Source organism: Henckelia pumila, chromosome 2 (genome assembly GCF_033568475.1).
Source record: "Henckelia pumila isolate YLH828 chromosome 2, ASM3356847v2, whole genome shotgun sequence".
NCBI lineage: Eukaryota > Viridiplantae > Streptophyta > Magnoliopsida > Lamiales > Gesneriaceae > Henckelia > Henckelia pumila.
In genome coordinates, this window is record NC_133121.1 from 95,704,060 (window position 1) to 95,720,861 (window position 16,802).

Consider the following 16,802-nt stretch of genomic DNA (forward strand, 5'->3'; position numbering starts at 1 on the left):
TCTTCGGTAAATAATTTGTCTAAATTTGCTTCTATTATCTCTAAATGTCAGCTGATCATGAATGCAAATTCTCAGTTCATAGTGCGGTTTGTGCCAAGAAAAACAAATGAAATAGCTCATGTTGTTGCTAGGAATGCACACTGTTGTCCGAGCCCTAGTTTCTGGATCAAGACATTAATGTATGTGGTGACCCTTCTCGCTCTTATATGTACTCGGATGGATCATGTTAATATAATAAATTGATTGGGTTTGTTTAATAATAATAATAATAATAATAATAATAATAATAATAATAATAAAGTCCGACTGAATATGACATTCAATTCACTAATTGGACTTAATAACAATTTAGATTTAAGGGTAAATTTGATTTTTTAATTTGATTATGTACCAATTAAACTATTTACAATATTTTATATATCAATTTACAATTTTATTAATAGTTCGTGTACCAAAATAAATATTAATCCATGATAATATATCTAAATACATGTTTATGAATATGCACTTTATATAATCATATTAATTAAATCGAAAAAACAACAAATTATATTTATCGTTTACAATATAATACTTGTTCAAAAACATATACATGTTTTAAAGCAAGATGATCAAGAGATGGTTTGAAAAGTGATAGAATTTAGATTAATGAAAATAATAATAAAAAAATGATGATGGGATTTTCGAAAATAAAATCCATATATTTAATTACAAAAACCCATTTGAGATCGTATCATAAATCAATTTCATATGACGATTCTTCGACTCGACCGTTTAATATCAAAAATATTAATTTTCACTATATAAATCAGTCTCATAAAAAAATTATCTATCTTGCTCTATCAATAATTTTAAATGATAAAAAATGATTATTCAGAAAATGAATATAATAAATTTTTGAAGGGACCGCCATCTTAAGCACCGGTTTCTTTAAATTTTTAATTATATATATTTTATAAATTTTTATATTTTATTATTATTATTTGCCCTTTGATTATTAGAGAACCCTCTCTATCTTCATCATTCAGTATCCACCCCACCGAGCACTTCTGCTGGTACACTGAGTGGCAGAAGCCGACGCCGTGTCGGAATTCCATTCTCATCCGCGCCGCTCTTCTCCGCCGCCAACTGTCATTCTGAACGTATCCTTTCATATTTATGATTATTTTTGTTGCGGCGGCCATCCATCACCCACCACCGCCAGTACTACCGTTTCGGCCCGCCTCGCCGCATTCTCTCCGTAAAGATTGAAGCTAACTCAATCTCTCCACTTGTTTCCTCTCTCGTTTAATGGTAGAAATTACTTTCTGGTTTCTCGCTTGTTAAGACGACCTCGGTGGATTCGGATTCTTGTATAATGTGAGTTCATTTATTTATTTTTGACAAAAAGCTTATTTTTGTGCGCATTTTCGTTATTCAAACTTCGATTTTTGTGGGCGGAAGGTTAATATACGCTGTTCTTAACAGAGCCTCCCCAAGCTATGAGATTCTAAAAAACTGTTTATTTAATTTTGGTTTTGTGTTTTTAGCTGAGACTTTCTGAAGCTTGAATGTTCGAACTATAAATTACAAATGGGTTTTACGGATTGTGAGTAATTGAATTTGATTTTTTTAAAAAAATTATTTGACCCTCTAGAACTTTTTCTTTTTCTTCACTGGTGCTTTTCTTTGGTTGTTTCATCAAGAACGTGAATTTATCATCAGGATTATTATTGTTTTGTTCGGCGTATTTGATTATGATGTTTGAGAAATGTTATTTTGGGCGCGGGAGTAGAAGCTTTGATTAAATTTATAGCTTGAGTTGAAAAAATAAGGTGATCTAGCTTTGATGGTTCGAAATTTGGGGCGTACTGGGAATCTGGGTATTAAAAGTGATAACATATTATTGTTAGGATGCATACCTCTTTAATTTTTTGTTATCATACTTTTAATCTGTTTATGACTAGGATTTTTAATGTTCCTCATTTAAATTGCTGATGGTTGAAGAAGAACTGATTACTTGGTCTTTCTTGGTAGTTGGATTGTATTTTCATCTATCTTTTATACAATCTATAGCACAAGTCTGATTCAAGATTATCGATGTGCATGTCTGCTTTTGTACTTTGGCATGAGTTTTGAAGTTCCGTGCTTGCTAATCTCTGAAGCCTCCTAGTTTCTGGAGGTATAAGTAAGTAACTGTGAAACAAACAATGCTTGTGAGGCTGTAGATTTCTTGGAAACCTCTGGTAAAATGAGTGCTCAACAAATACGATGAATGCTGTGTTTTAGATAAAGGCTAGTCAGGAAGTTGGTAATTTTTGCATTCTATTGCCAGCCCTATGTGATTCAAGTTGTGTGAGTACATGATGAACATTTAGGAAATTTTGGATTCTTATTTTATTATTTGTGCACGCAGATAATTTTTATTGCAAAATCTGGTAAAGGGCATGAAGATAATTTGCTATGCAAGCATTGCAAAACCCCCATTTTTGCTGGTGCACTCCGTTACATTTAACCAACCCCAGTTGAGTTTTGTTTCATCTCTAGCAATTTCAAGCTATGCTGCCAAGAGATGTGGTTTGTTGATAAGGTCAAATGCCTCTGTAGCTGGTAGAGCACTTTCATCTAAGGCCTTACGTCTATCTTCCTCCAAGGACAAACTCAAGAACGAAGTTAATCCGACTTCATTCTATACGCATCCTAGTTTATTGCAGATGAAGAATGAGAGGATAGCCAACCGTGCCCGTGTTTACGAATTCTTGAGGGGCATCGGGATTATTCCTGATGAGCTTGATGGATTAGAACTTCCTGTTTCCGCTGAGGTCATGAAAGAACGTGTGGACTTCCTTCAGAATTTAGGACTTTCGATCGAAGACATCAACAATTATCCTCTTGTCCTTGGCTGCAGTGTAAAGAAAAACATGATTCCAGTGCTAGATTACCTTGGAAAATTGGGCGTACGAAAATCTACTTTTACAGAGTTTCTGCGTCGGTACCCACAAGTCCTCCATGCTAGTGTTGTTGTTGACCTTGCACCGGTTGTTAAGTATCTGCAAGGTATGGACATTAAGCCTAATGACATTCCCCGAGTGCTGGAGAGGTATCCAGAAGTTCTGGGGTTTAAACTTGAGGGCACCATGAGTACTTCTGTGGCTTATCTGGTTGGAATCGGAGTAGCTAGGCGAGAGATTGGTCGGGTGCTAACTACATATCCAGAGATATTGGGCATGCGAGTAGGACGTGTTATCAAACCATTCGTTGAATACTTGGGAAGCATGGGTATACCAAGCTTAGCTGTCGCTAGATTAATCGAGAAAAGCCCACACATTCTTGGTTTTGAACTTAATGAGCGGGTGAAAGCAAACACCAAACTCCTTTTAGAATATAATGTTAGCCAAAAGTCCCTTGCTGGTGTGATCGCTCAATATCCTGAAATCTTGGGAATTGACCTGGAAACAAAACTTCACAGCCAACAGAGCTTCCTCAACAAGATTTTTGGATTGGGTCCCAAAGATTTTGGAAGAGTCATAGAGAAGATGCCGCAGGTTGTCAGCCTAAGTGACAAAGCAATAGTGAGGCATGTGAATTTCCTCAAAGAATGCAATTTCTCCGTAGAACAAGTGAAAACGATGGTTGTTGGGTGTCCACAGTTATTGGCCTTGAATATCGACATCATGAAACTTAATTTTGAGTTCTTTGAATCCACTATGGATAGACCACTGGATGATTTGGTTTCTTTCCCAGCTTACTTCACGTATGGACTTGCGTCAACAATTAAGCCGAGACATAAGATGATCGCAAGCAAGGGATTGAAGTGCTCTCTTTCCTGGCTTCTTAATTGTTCAGACGAGAAATTCGAAGAAAGGATGAGCTATGACTCATTTGACATGGAAGAGATGGAACCCGATTCCTCTTCATTTGACCTCAATACTTTGATGCAACCAGTCAGTGAAGACTCTGACTCTGATTATGAGGATGACAGTACTGATGAGTACGAGGATGAACATCTTAAACAATAGAATCAAATCGAAATCCTGGCATCAATCCTTGTATGGGGTAGGGGCGTCAAGAAATCGTCGGTGCTACGAATTCGTTGGTTTATAATGCATTGAAGCAGGCAAGGATTTTGTGACCCTACTTCTTTAGAAGGATAGCATTGTACAAGTTAACTTATAACTAGACGTGTTTTAATAGATGGGAGAAAAAAGGAATATTGATTCGAAAATTCTCATTTTTATTAGCACTATGGTTGCGTTTTGTTTCTAAATATAAAACTTAAAGCAGAATAAAGTACATTAAAGCAAAGGAAGGAAAAAGCTAAAGCTCTAAAATCAAACACAGCTTTAATAAATTCTTCTGTCAGATTAATCAAATGCGGGACTTCTTCAACTGAAACAAAACAAAGTTCTTGCACATCACTTGACAACAACACAAGCCACAATGGCATCAAGAGTATTCCCTTATTCTCTACCCATCGTATTCACAATACTCCCATTATATCTCCTGAGCTTAACACAAGCCAAAACAAGCGGATTATGCCGAAATTCTTGCGGTGAACTACCAATAAACTACCCTTTTGGCATAGACGATGGCTGCGGTAGCCCTTATTACAGGCACATCCTGGTGTGCTCCGACTCAGGCCAACTCGAAGTCCGTACCCCATCAGGCAGATACCCGATCCGAAACGTGAGTTATTCGGATCCTCACATTCTCGTCACGGATCCAGCCATGTGGGACTGCCGAGATGGTAACGAGTTTCGTCCCACCAGGCCATTTAGCCTGGATACAAGCACTCGGTTCAGACTCTCACCTCAAAATGACTATCTTTTCTTCAACTGTAGTGAGGATGATGTGATCATGGAATCCAGGCCCATTTTTTGCGAACGGTTTCCGGAACAGTGCGACTCCACCTGTGACACAGCTAGCTATCTCTGCAGAAACTTGCCCGAATGTGCTTCTGCATTGCATGGCAGCTCGTGTTGCTCTTATTATCCAAAAGGGAGCGAGTCTTTAAGAATGATGCTCAAGCATTGTTCAACATATACAAGTGTTTATTGGAGCAATCTTGGTGTTACACCTGCTTATAGTCAGGTTCCGGAGTATGGGATCAGGGTTGACTTCGAAATCCCCGTCACCACTCGTTGTCTCCGGTGCCAGGACAATGCAAAGGGTGGTGGTGTTTGTGGGTTTGATACAGAAACACAGGATTTCTTGTGCTTGTGCGAGAAAGGAAACACGACTACTCATTGTAAAGGCATGTATATACATACTTGAAACTTAAATTTTCATTGTTTGTGGTTTTCATATGATTTTAATGTTGATTAATCCCTTGGTGCAAATGCAGATCATCATAATAGGCCTGGATTGGTAACCGGTGAGTGAATGAAGTTTTAAATTACACTAGCTAGATCTTCGAATTTCGGTTCTCTCTTAATTTCTGTGTTTTGAATGGTTTATACAGGGGCTGTAACAGCAGTTTCAGTGGCTGGAGCGTTGGGTGTTGGTGCCGGATTGTGGTACCTGAGAAAGCTGCAGACAAAAGCTCCTGTAACACATGGAGTTCAAAGCAACGAAAACAGGCTTTTCTGATTTCGCCTTATATTCCAAGCAAGGAATCTAACTCTCCACTTTGTTTTAGTTTTGTTTGTGAATCCTGCTTTTTTACTTCCAGAGAATTAACATTGATATCACAAAAAAAGGGTATCGATTTTCATGTTACAATAACAATGATGAGGCCCATTCTCGGGACTATAACAACCTGAGGCATGGGAAACAAATTTGTTTAGCATTGTACATTAGGACGACACTGGAGAGGACCAGCATCCGATGTCAAGGCAGGGACCAAAGAGCCCTGAGCAGCAGCAAAGTACTGCTGTCCCGAATAATTCGGAGCGCAGCTTCCATAACCCGACGGCACAAAATAGGCTCCGTTTATAAATACATCGTTAGTCGACCTCCATTTCCAGTTTTGCCAACCATTATTATTTCTCTCCCTCTTTGTAACCTGTCACCCCATAGTTTCGTTAGTCCGTATCTAGGCATCACTTCAAGCACAAGTTACTAGCAGATTTGTTTCATCTTTACCTGTTTAGCGTAAGCATCGTTCGAAGCAACAAAATAGTTCCCTTCACTGAGTATAGTTGGATCAGAGCTCCCACCAATTGCATACATCAGCCACTGGTCGTACCTATTGTTGGCAACATGCGCGTATCCCGTTCTAACCCTGAAAAGATGGCATTGTCAATAGAGAGTCTATCAAAACTTTCATGCTCGATTCGCAATCAACACTTTTGGGCATCACATTTGAGTAACATCCTTAAAACATATACCTCGGCATCCTTTGAATCAATCCGGGGCCGAAGTGGTTGAAAACCACGGTAACTTTCATTATCAGGTCGGCCTTAAATCCATCTTGATGCCCGAGTAACATCACCTGGAATCATAAAGTTTTCATATAAAAGAGATTTAAGCTCCATTGTTCTACGAAATATATTACCAAAGAGATTCATTTTAGTGATATGAACATATATACATACATGCATATATGTGAGTTGTCGTACCTTATCATGCTGAGTGAAGTAATTGTTGGAAACAGTTATACCAGTAGAGCCATGTATAATGTCAACGAGACCATCTGTTGCGCGAGCAAGATAGCAATGATCGATCCAAATGTTAGACGACGTGAAGATACTGATGGAATCTCCATCACTGCCAAGCCTTTCGCCAACATGATCCGGTGTGCTCCGGACCATACCCCTCTTCCCGGGCTTGCAATCATGTATGCTAATCCCGTGGACTATAACATGGCTCACATAGTCTATACTGATACAGGGACCTCCAGTTATTTCCACTTTGGCACCTCTACCATCAATTGTTTTGTAACTGTTAATCATCAACTCATTCCCAAGAATAATAGTCATGTCCCTTTGAAATATGATCCAAAGTGGTTGAGTCTGAATCGCACCATAACGCAACGTGCCTGGTTTGGGATTCACAGGGTCGTCTGAAGCGTCTGTTACAACATAGATGGCACCATTCTTCCCTCCCATTGCAGCACTTCCAAACCCAACCGCGCAGTCGGCCAAAGCCTGGCGGTTTTGAGCCCAGTTGGGGTTCGATCTCCAACAAGAATCAATCTTGTTCATTACCTTATATGTTGACGTATAAGACGACTTACTGGAAGTCTTCTGGGATGAATGAGCACTGAAAGCTAGCATGCAACAAACCAACAGCCAAGAAAATAGAAGGAAAGATCTCGGCTTCGCCATGGTCGAGGTTTGTGCTGAAGAACACTGGAAACGTTGATATATAGCAAAAAAAGGTGCATAGTGGTGGTATACATGTTAACAGACGTATAGCCCTCATTTTCAGTTCATTATTCGGAATGATTTTGTTTGGGGATTTATTTCTCAACGTGAAAGCACGAAGTTGGCAAACGTTATACGTGAAACAGGGTAATCTAATTATCGATTAGTTTAATGTAATCTGTGTTGGTCTTTGTTTATATGTTAAGTACGTACCCCAGATACACACGCTCCCTAGTACTGCTTCCTAATATTGAAACTCGCGATGGAGTTCCCTCGGTGTTTTGATATTGTATCTTCATTGATATTATATTTTCACAAAATACTAGCTCGTGAGATGATCTAATCAATCATTTTTATATGACGAATCGATCGTGAAAAAATATTATTTTTTTTATTGTAGATTTATGTCCGATCAACTCATGCCACATACTTATACTTGTTTCTTGAAAGATTTGTTATTGACCCCTTCCAATTAATCACAAAAAGAAAGAACAATGCCAAGTGGACTTAGACAAGAATCTTTTTGTAGTCGCGTTATATTATTCATATTCCCACTATTTTGCAATCCTAGTACGACCAACCCTAGAACTATATTTGAATTCGAGATCGTGAACGTATGAAAGCAAATTTTAACCAAAATAATACTCTCTCCGTCTCAATTATATTGTCCACGTTTTTTTTTATTTGTCCCAAATATATAGTCATATACCATATTTAGTAATATTTTTTACACTTCTTTACTAATATACCCTTATTAACTACACCTTGAAAATTATGCAATCATTTTTTAATTCATTGAATAGGGATAAAATATAAATTTTATATAAAATTTGCTTTCCCAATACATTTTAATCTGTGTAAAAATTCAAAGAGGACAATATATATGAAAAATATTATTTAATAACTTGTGAGCTTTGTTTTCAAAAAAAATAAAATAAAATAATTTGTTAGCTTTTATAGTTCTTTTAAGTATTACATGAATGAATCTTTAAAAATTAAAAGAATCTCGAATCTTTTGCTTCAACATTTGGTTCATCTCTTGTTCCATGTTGAGAACGGCATCGATATAATGCATATACGCTCTCTATCTGTATGGATATAAACCCAAAAAAGCAAAGCAACATGACAAATCTGTAAACCCTTGAGAATCAATCTGCTATAGATTCCTTACCTTCAAAAATAAATCTTTCTCTGTGCTGGTTGAGGTCTTTGGAATGGAAGTTATTTAAAATAAATAAAACAACAACAAATAAATCACATCCAAGAAACCTCATCTTAATCCAAATATCTCCTGCGGAGGATCATAAACATGTTGATCAGGGAAAATTTCCTCGAAGTCTTGTTTGACTCTATTCCTTAACAAGGGATGCGGCAGAAGCCCCTTTAACAATATCCTGAATGGTAATTGTTCGGGAAGATCAGGTGACTTCTTCATGTCCTCGTATATGTTCATTGCATCACCAGGAGAACCATACTGTAAGAAACCCCGAATAACTTCAGTGTAAGTCTGAGAATCAGGGAACAAATCTTCCTTTTTCATACTTTCCCATAATACCATCACATCATCCATATTTTTCCGTCTAGCCAATGATACAATTAAATCCTTGTAAAGGAAAACATCAGGTTTGTACCAGTCTTGTTTTTGAATCACCTTAAACATCTGAAGATGCGATATTTAACCATCAGTCAAACTCAAGAGGATAACAATATTTCTAAAACACTGTAGTATAGTAGAAAGGCATAACAACATGAACCATTAGATAAAGAAAGAGTTTAATGCCTCAGGTGCATTAAAGGATTTGCCTGAAACCAGTTGAGTACAGCCTAAAACTTGGCAATTCAACAATTAGCGAATGCGCAAGTCGGTTAGTTAACCAAAGTTTCAAGTTTCTTTGACACTTGAGGTTAATTGGAAATTCGGAGCTGAGATCATTAGCAGACGTAGATAAACTACAGCTTACTTAGAAAACGAAGCCAAAAAACACTTGCGCTCAATGTTCTTTTCCTCACTACCATGAACTCTTTTGTGGATATCTAGAATCCATGGGTAAATAACTTTTTAATCCAGTAAAACATTACCTCATAATCCATAGCCTCAAAAGCTATGGAAATGCATCCGGCTATCTCCTAAAATTTTAAAATACTTAAATGTACTGCACCTGAAGGATATCATGAACAGCTATTTCTGAAATCTTGCTAAACACATTTTCGAAATGAGAAGCCTTTTTAAGACTTGACCAATCAATAAACCAGCCCGTCTGTCCAATCCCCAACATTTCCTCATATCAGTAAAAAAAGGATGTTTAACAAATATTTAGCAACTGAATTTCAATCACTATGCAAAAAATCAAAACTGATGATAATGGTAGTGGTACCTCAAACATTCTCAAACATTTTAGAGAGTGAGAGTATAACAAGTCCAAATGCCACCTCTGATTGATACAAAACAAAGAAGAAAAAAAATCCATACAGAACATCCTGGATGGACACACAGGATAATAATAATCTCATCTCCTGGACACTATAAGCATATGTTGCTCCCGACAAAATACATCAACCAGAAATAAAATTATTATTCCTGCCTCAAGAGCCCAAAATTAAGTAGATTTCAAAAGAAAACTTAAAATTTCAAAAACTAGGTGCAAACAGTAAAGCGCGAGTACAAAAAAAAAAAAAAAAAAACAAACAAATCACCTTGACAGCTAGGTGGACCTCCTCTTGGCGTTCGAGCTCATTTAAAACAGCGATCATATCCATTTTGAGAAGCCTTAACACGTGAGTCTTGATGAATTTATCGGCCTTCTCATCATCATCTTTGAATCGCTTGAGGCCCAGTATAACAAAGAGCGCCTCCTTTCCAAGTAGTTTCTTGCCCCTCCACAGAGGCCCTCGCGGCCTGCCGTCGTGGTAAGACCGGAACCAGCTCGGAAAATCACTGTAGCCAGCGGGAACTTGTGGCGATGGACAGATCAAAGATTCAATACTGACGGGATGCTCGGCTAGGAGGGATTTGGAGGCGAAAAGAAGTGATTTTGACCTCCACAAAATTAGGGTTGGGACTCGCATTCTACGAAGGAATCGGAAGAATGGAAAAGAACAAAGCGGCAGTTTGTTGATATGGAGCACATAATCAAAGTACAAATTAGGAAAAGGGTCTCGTTTACGAGCCGAGCCGAATATTACTCGTATTCGACTACTCGAATTCGAGATCGATCGAGTAATTATTTTTTTACTCGAGTTTGAGCTCGAAAAATAAATATATATAAATAATATATGAATAAATAAATAAATAAAATATATTATATTATATATGTATACATATATATGATCTATCACATACATTGAAAGCTCGAGCTCGATGTGTGTTCGAGCTACTAGAGCTCGAGCTCGATCAAACCGAGCTCGAGTCGAGTTTTGATCGAACTACTCTCTAGCTTCTCACGAGTAGCTTGACTCGTTTGCACCCTAGTCTCGTTTATGCTATCCATTCAGGCAGTGCTTGAATAGGGATCCAACGACCCAATTTTTTTTTTTTTTTCATTTATGAAAAGACACTGCACTCGTATTTAAAAAAAGTAAAGTCACAATCTTGAAATGTCCACTCTACGGTCGTTTAAATCTTTTTTAATTTTAATTTTAATTTTTAATTAATTAATTTATTTTTATATCTTTTAACCTAAAACTAACGTTTTCTTCTCTTCTTTTAATCAATTATTTCTTTTTTTATTTTTATTTTATTTTATTTTATTTTTTAACCCTAAAACTAACGTTTTCTTCTCTTCTTTTAATCAATTATTCCTCCTCTCCAGCCCCAAATTGTTGGCGCTTACTTTTGGGCTAGTAAAAAAGATTTCAAGAAAAAATTCATTGCGAACTTTCAAATGCTTACTGTGCCGACCTTCTCGGAGCTCACCAATCCAATCCCCTATTAGTATATTTTTCTGAATTCATTTAATATTTTCAAAAATTTTGTTGCCGATGATGAATAATGGTCTTCGTTACGAACATTATGGGGATCGACCTGCCTGGTCAGGTCGCGGGTAGAGGGGGCAGAGCCACCTCATGGGGGCTCGGGGGCAACGCCCCTGAAAGCTTTTCAGGAACCTTGTGTCTGTTCATGAGTGGACGCCTTGTTTTATAAACGGATGCATGCTCATTCAAAAAAGATACAACTATTCGGAATCGACTCTTAATTACTATAAATATGTGCATCATCAGATTCAATGTTTATGTCTTGAATCAGTTTTGTATACTTCATTGTATCCTGAGAGAGATCGAGAAACATCTCTTAAAACATAACGATATAAAACGTGTCTTAGAGTTTATCAAAATCCTTTATATTAATTTTGAAATTCTTCTAACATCCCCTGATTTCTTCTTCATCGTTTTCTTTCCATTCTCCTGTATTTCCAACGAACAAGAATCCAACTTTTTTCGGGACTGCTCTCGATGTTCCCGTGGTCTAATAGGGTTTTTTTTTTCAAGAAGTGGAAAATATCGATGTTTTTTGTGTAATTATTTGGATTCTTTTGTTGCTTTTGGTAATCTGGTTCTTATGCAGTTTGTCATTCGTTGACTGAAAATTTGTGTTTATTTGTGAGTTATGCATTTAAAATCATCCAATAAATGGTTTGAACGACTATTTTTAATCCTTGGTTTTTTATTTAAATCTCAAAGATTTCGTTGAGAAGCCTATATAACTACACAAAGTCTAATCTTTGCATTTTTTGATAAATTAATCTCTCTATTAGGACTTATCAAATTTAATAAAAACCGCCCAAATAGACCGAATAGAACCGCACCCCACCGCTATGTTCAATTTTTTTTGACCAAACCACGGTTGAAAAAAAAAAACAAACTGCACCGCATAATATGGTGTGTTGGTAATTTTAGAAGAAAATCTCATCAGCCGCAATGCATTAATAAATAAATATAGTTTAAAAATTATTTATGATATATTAATATGATCATGAATATATTTTATATAATTTACTTTAAATTCAATAGAGTGATGCAAATTAAACATTACTATATCTATATCTAATTATAATAGCATAATTATGATATAAATTCAAAAATTATGTACAGAAAAAGATATTATATTATCATAAAAAAATTTCTCTACAATTTTCTTTTTTCAAAATTTTTTTTGCCTTTCTTATAATTTTTTTTAAAAAATCTTGAACGTTGACAAAATATGAGGAAATTTTTATACATTTTTTGAGATTTTTTTATTTATTTTCATGTATTATCCCTTAAAACTCGAAAGTAATTTTCGACGGAGCATTCAATTTGATTTATGAGATTTCATGATTAAAAATTTGACTATTGTTTTATGTCATTTATTTTTTAATGATTTAATTTTTTTATTATATTTTTTATTTGAAAAACAATTTTTATGCTTTCATGCCATAATGAACAAAATATATTCTAAGTTCATTAAATATTTTTATATCAATTTATATATATTTTATCTTATTGTATTCATATATTATATATATTTTGTCTACTGATGATCCTTCTTATTTATTATAAACCGCCCGAAACCGCATATCTATATTTACATGAAAACCCACAATTTGAAACTAGCTATCTTTGAAACCGAACAGTGCATAACAATTTAGTTTGAATTTTTTGAAAATACCGCCCAAACCATATCCTGATTACCCCTACTCTCTATTGTTGTCCATATGGAAATCGAAATATTATTTTATGTGATTTATTAACGGCTAAATTTTTTAAATAAAGTACTCCCTCAATCCCAATTATATAGTTCACGTATCTTTTTTGTTTGTCTTAAATATATAATAATATACCATATTTAGTAATATTTTTTATACTCATTTACTAATATACCCCTATTAACTACAATTTGAAAATGAGCAATTATTTTTTAATAAATTAAATAGAGATAAAATAAAAAGTTTGTATAAAATTTATTTTTCCAATGATTTTTCTTAATTTGTGTGAAAAAATAGGATTATATTATCGAGACGGAGGGAGTATAATGTATTGTGATTAAATATAAACTTTAATTAGTTTTATGTTCAGTCGTATACCTAGTAAAATCTTTTCATTACCGGGCATTTTTTTGTTATTGAATGACTGAAGTCTGAACACGTAGTTGACGACCGAATATAATGATGGATGACTAAACATATGTGTAAAATCCCGGTCTCATTTTACAAAGATTAATTTGTCTAATAATGTTATAATTAATAAAACATGATTATTGGATTTTATGTGATCAAATAGACCAAAGAATCAGGTCCAAAACGTCCGAAAAATGGTTAGTGGGCTTAATTGGACTCAGAAGGTTCTGATGGTCCGAACTTAAGCCCATGATAGATCGGATGGTCCAATGGGTTCGTAAGATGCGAAGCAGATCAGATGATCCGATGAAAGGAAAGTTCGACCCTACCCCATGGGGTAGGTGGACACATTTAATTGGTTCAAATCATGTGGGTTCCACATGATTGATGTGGGGCCCACATGATTTGGACCAATTAGCAATCATGTGGGACACACATGATTTGAATCAATTAAATGCTTCCACCTACCCCCATTGGGTATGTTCGAATTTTTCCCGATGGAGATCGAACGATCCGAACTCTAGTGATCCAGTCAGATGGATGATGTCATGACTGACGTCACTAGGCCCGATTGGACGATCCGAAGAGGGATCAGACCGTCTGAACTTGCATGCATGCGACATGGTCTTGTGGCCCCTTTCTTTTCTTTTTTCTTTTTTTTAAGATTTTTTTTTTTGTTTTCTAATGGTCAATTTTAAAAATTACCAAAAAACACCCCAATCAATTTTGATACTTAAAATTACAAATAAAATTTTCAAATATCGATATGAAAATTACCAAAATACCCCAATAAATTTTGATACTTTAAGTTACAAATAAAATTTTCAAATATCAAATATTATATAAACACACAATGCAAGTAGAGGTAGGTTGTCGGTGCACCGTACCAAAATTACCGGTATGAAAAAAAATTCATTCCGGCACCGATATCGAACTTCTGAAATTTTTGTATGGAAAAAATCTATACTGATACCGTACAGATATCGAAAAAAATTCGATATACCAAAAAAATGTATATGTATCGAAAAAATTTCGATACAATATCTCAATAATTTGATATTAAATGATATTTTAATACAATATGTTAACCCTCAACACAAGCCATACGGTCCTAGTATTTATGATATTACACGATAAGGGATGATGACCAACTGTCCAAGGTTTGTAACCATATCATATTTGATCAGATTTCAAAAAACTAAATTTTAGATACAAATATTACACGACAAGGGATGATGGCCAACTGTCCAAGGTTTGTAACCATCTCATATTTGATCAGATTTCAAAAAACTAAATTTTTAGATACAATTATTTTTATACGAGAATTTCTTGTTAGGTGTATATTAAATATGGTGGTTGGAAGATGCGGATGAAGACAGACGGGAGTTCTTGGTTGGGAAAATGAATTGAATCACACGTTTTCTTTGCCTATAAATAGGCAGCTGCTTCGTTCATTTTAATGCCAAATCGAGAGAAAAAAAGAGAGAAAAGAAAAAAAAATAGTTTCTTGGTTTTTTTTTCTTGAGTGTTTCTCTTGTGCGAGTTAGAGAATTATTTTTCGGTAATACTCGAGGTTTGAGTTGGTGAGAGAAAATGTTTTGTATACACTTGTAATATTTCTCTCGGTAATAAATATTTACAGCAGCTCCGTAGACGTAACCTGTATTGGGTGAACCACGTAAAAATATTGTGTTCTTGTTGATTACTTTATTTCGCAATTATTTGAGCATTTATTTTCTGTCGGTCATCGACTATTATGGGCTTAAATTCCGTAACAACTGGTATCAAAGCCTTGGTATAAAATTTCCTAAATTCTAAGTATGCTCTGTGGTTGCAGCTCTGTCTGAACTTCCACATCTGAAAATATTTTTTTGAAATTTTTTTCTAAGGCAAAAATGATGACCGAAAATGACAGATCTGGCCCTTGCATCAACAAGTTCGATGGTTCAGACTTTACGTTCTAGCGCTTACAGATTAGAGATTATCTGTGTAGCAAGAAGTTACATCAACCTCTATTGGGAAAAAAATCCGAAAAAAATGAAGGCCGATGAATGAGAGCTTCTTGACCGATAGGTGTTGGGGGTTATTTGCAGTGTTTTCATAATCGCACCGGTGATCGAACCGGTTTACCTAAAAAAATGGTCCAACCGATCGGACCGTTTTAACCGGAAGGTTAGACCGAAAAATCGTTTATATAATATAATATAATAAATAATATATTTTGAATTTTAAAAACTAATATATATATATATATATATATATATTTATCATAATTTGAAAGCTAAATAAATATGTAAATATATTCAAAATATCAATTATAATTTTAAATTATTTAAATAAAGAATTATTTAATTTTAAAAAAACCAATAATTATTAAAATAATTTTTTTAATGAAGTAAAAATTTCAAATAATAATGTATATATATATATAAATATTAAATTTAAATTTTAAAAAATAAAAATTTAAATTTTCAAAAAAAAATAAAAAATTCGAAAAATCGGTTCAACCGCTTGAACCGATTTTCTTGTTCTTGACCGATTTTGACCGGTTTTTCGGTTTTTGGTGAAGTTTTCGGACCGGTCCGGCGACCGGTTCCTGGTCGAACCGATCGGTCCTGTTCGGTTATGAAAATAGTGGTTATTCGTTTGACCCTAACAAAGAACGTGACACATAAAGTGACAGAAGCAAATAACACGGAGGAGATAATGTCCATCTTATCAGACATGTACAAGAAGCCATCAGCCAATAATAAGTACATCTGATGAAAAAGTTATTTAACTTGAAGATGGGTGAAGGCGGTTCAATAGTAGCACATATCAATGAATTCAACACGATTGTTTCTCAATTGACATCGATTGAAATAAATTTTAAAGACGAGATTCGTGCACTTATTCTTTTTGCGTCTTTGCCAAATACTTGGGAGCCGATGCGGGCAGAAGTTAGTAATTCTATTGGAAAAGGAAAATTACAATTCAATGATGTAAGAGACCGGATTCTTGCCAAATTAAGAAGTTCGCAGGATGGACTCTGGTGAAAAATCATCATCGAGTTCTGATCTTAATCTGGATAACAGAGGCAGGGGCAGGAATGTCGAAAATAATTATAACAAATGGCGGAGGAGGTCCAAGTCAAGGAATAATAAAGATAAAATCACATTTGAAAAGAAGGTGAAGTGCTGGAGCTGCGGTGAGATTGGCCACCTGAAAAGAAACTGCAGATCAACAAACAACGCAAATGTTGTAACTGAGGATGTACATGATGCCTTAGTATTATCCATGGAAAGCCCCGTTGATTCTTGGGTTATGGATTCTGGATCTTCGTTTCATACCACGGGTAATCGCGATGTATTCGATAATTACATTGCTGGCGATTACGGGAAAGTCTTTTTGGCTGATGGAAAACCTTTAGAGATTGTTGGTATGG

At 35.3% G+C, this 16,802-nt stretch overlaps 4 protein-coding genes across 4 annotated transcripts; 2 read left to right on the forward strand and 2 right to left on the reverse strand.

The window, feature by feature from the left end:
* The first annotated feature begins 1,030 nt into the window (after positions 1 to 1,030).
* On the forward strand, positions 1,031 to 4,200 carry LOC140885179 (transcription termination factor MTERF4, chloroplastic). Its single transcript, XM_073292128.1, has 2 exons — positions 1,031 to 1,359; positions 2,396 to 4,200. The coding sequence occupies exon 2, from the start codon at positions 2,427 to 2,429 to the stop codon at positions 3,996 to 3,998; it is 1,572 nt and encodes a 523-aa protein (XP_073148229.1). The 5' UTR covers positions 1,031 to 1,359; positions 2,396 to 2,426; the 3' UTR covers positions 3,999 to 4,200.
* Positions 4,201 to 4,204: 4 nt separating this feature from the next.
* On the forward strand, positions 4,205 to 5,708 carry LOC140885181 (uncharacterized). The gene is made up of 3 exons (XM_073292130.1): positions 4,205 to 5,233; positions 5,324 to 5,353; positions 5,441 to 5,708. Exons 1-3 carry the CDS (start codon positions 4,420 to 4,422, stop codon positions 5,566 to 5,568), a joined length of 972 nt encoding a protein of 323 aa, XP_073148231.1. The 5' UTR covers positions 4,205 to 4,419; the 3' UTR covers positions 5,569 to 5,708.
* Positions 5,709 to 5,761: 53 nt separating this feature from the next.
* LOC140885180 (probable pectate lyase 16) lies at positions 5,762 to 7,124 on the reverse strand. The gene is made up of 4 exons (XM_073292129.1): positions 6,540 to 7,124; positions 6,309 to 6,412; positions 6,064 to 6,202; positions 5,762 to 5,983 (listed from the first exon to the last, which is right to left on the reverse strand). Exons 1-4 carry the CDS (start codon positions 7,122 to 7,124, stop codon positions 5,762 to 5,764), a joined length of 1,050 nt encoding a protein of 349 aa, XP_073148230.1.
* Positions 7,125 to 8,251: 1,127 nt separating this feature from the next.
* Positions 8,252 to 10,398, reverse strand: LOC140885182 (protein THYLAKOID ASSEMBLY 8-like, chloroplastic). The gene is made up of 2 exons (XM_073292131.1): positions 9,981 to 10,398; positions 8,252 to 8,946 (listed from the first exon to the last, which is right to left on the reverse strand). Exons 1-2 carry the CDS (start codon positions 10,350 to 10,352, stop codon positions 8,557 to 8,559), a joined length of 762 nt encoding a protein of 253 aa, XP_073148232.1. The 5' UTR covers positions 10,353 to 10,398; the 3' UTR covers positions 8,252 to 8,556.
* Between the last annotated feature and the right edge of the window lie 6,404 nt (positions 10,399 to 16,802).

What these genes read in the sequence shown, in the direction of transcription:
- LOC140885179 (XM_073292128.1), top strand. Translation starts at nt 2,427, where the DNA reads ATGAAGATAATTTGCTATGCAAGCATTGCAAAACCCCCATTTTTGCTG.
- LOC140885181 (XM_073292130.1), top strand. Translation starts at nt 4,420, where the DNA reads ATGGCATCAAGAGTATTCCCTTATTCTCTACCCATCGTATTCACAATA. An exon ending in CACGACTACTCATTGTAAAG is followed by an intron (nt 5,234 to 5,323) that starts GCATGTATATAC and finishes GTGCAAATGCAG; the next exon opens with ATCATCATAATAGGCCTGGA. An exon ending in TAGGCCTGGATTGGTAACCG is followed by an intron (nt 5,354 to 5,440) that starts GTGAGTGAATGA and finishes TGGTTTATACAG; the next exon opens with GGGCTGTAACAGCAGTTTCA.
- LOC140885180 (XM_073292129.1), bottom strand. Translation starts at nt 7,124, where the DNA reads ATGAACAAGATTGATTCTTGTTGGAGATCGAACCCCAACTGGGCTCAA. An exon ending in ACTTCACTCAGCATGATAAG is followed by an intron (nt 6,413 to 6,539) that starts GTACGACAACTC and finishes TTATGATTCCAG; the next exon opens with GTGATGTTACTCGGGCATCA. An exon ending in ACGATGCTTACGCTAAACAG is followed by an intron (nt 5,984 to 6,063) that starts GTAAAGATGAAA and finishes ATGGGGTGACAG; the next exon opens with GTTACAAAGAGGGAGAGAAA.
- LOC140885182 (XM_073292131.1), bottom strand. Translation starts at nt 10,352, where the DNA reads ATGCGAGTCCCAACCCTAATTTTGTGGAGGTCAAAATCACTTCTTTTC. An exon ending in AGGTCCACCTAGCTGTCAAG is followed by an intron (nt 8,947 to 9,980) that starts GTGATTTGTTTG and finishes TCGCATCTTCAG; the next exon opens with ATGTTTAAGGTGATTCAAAA.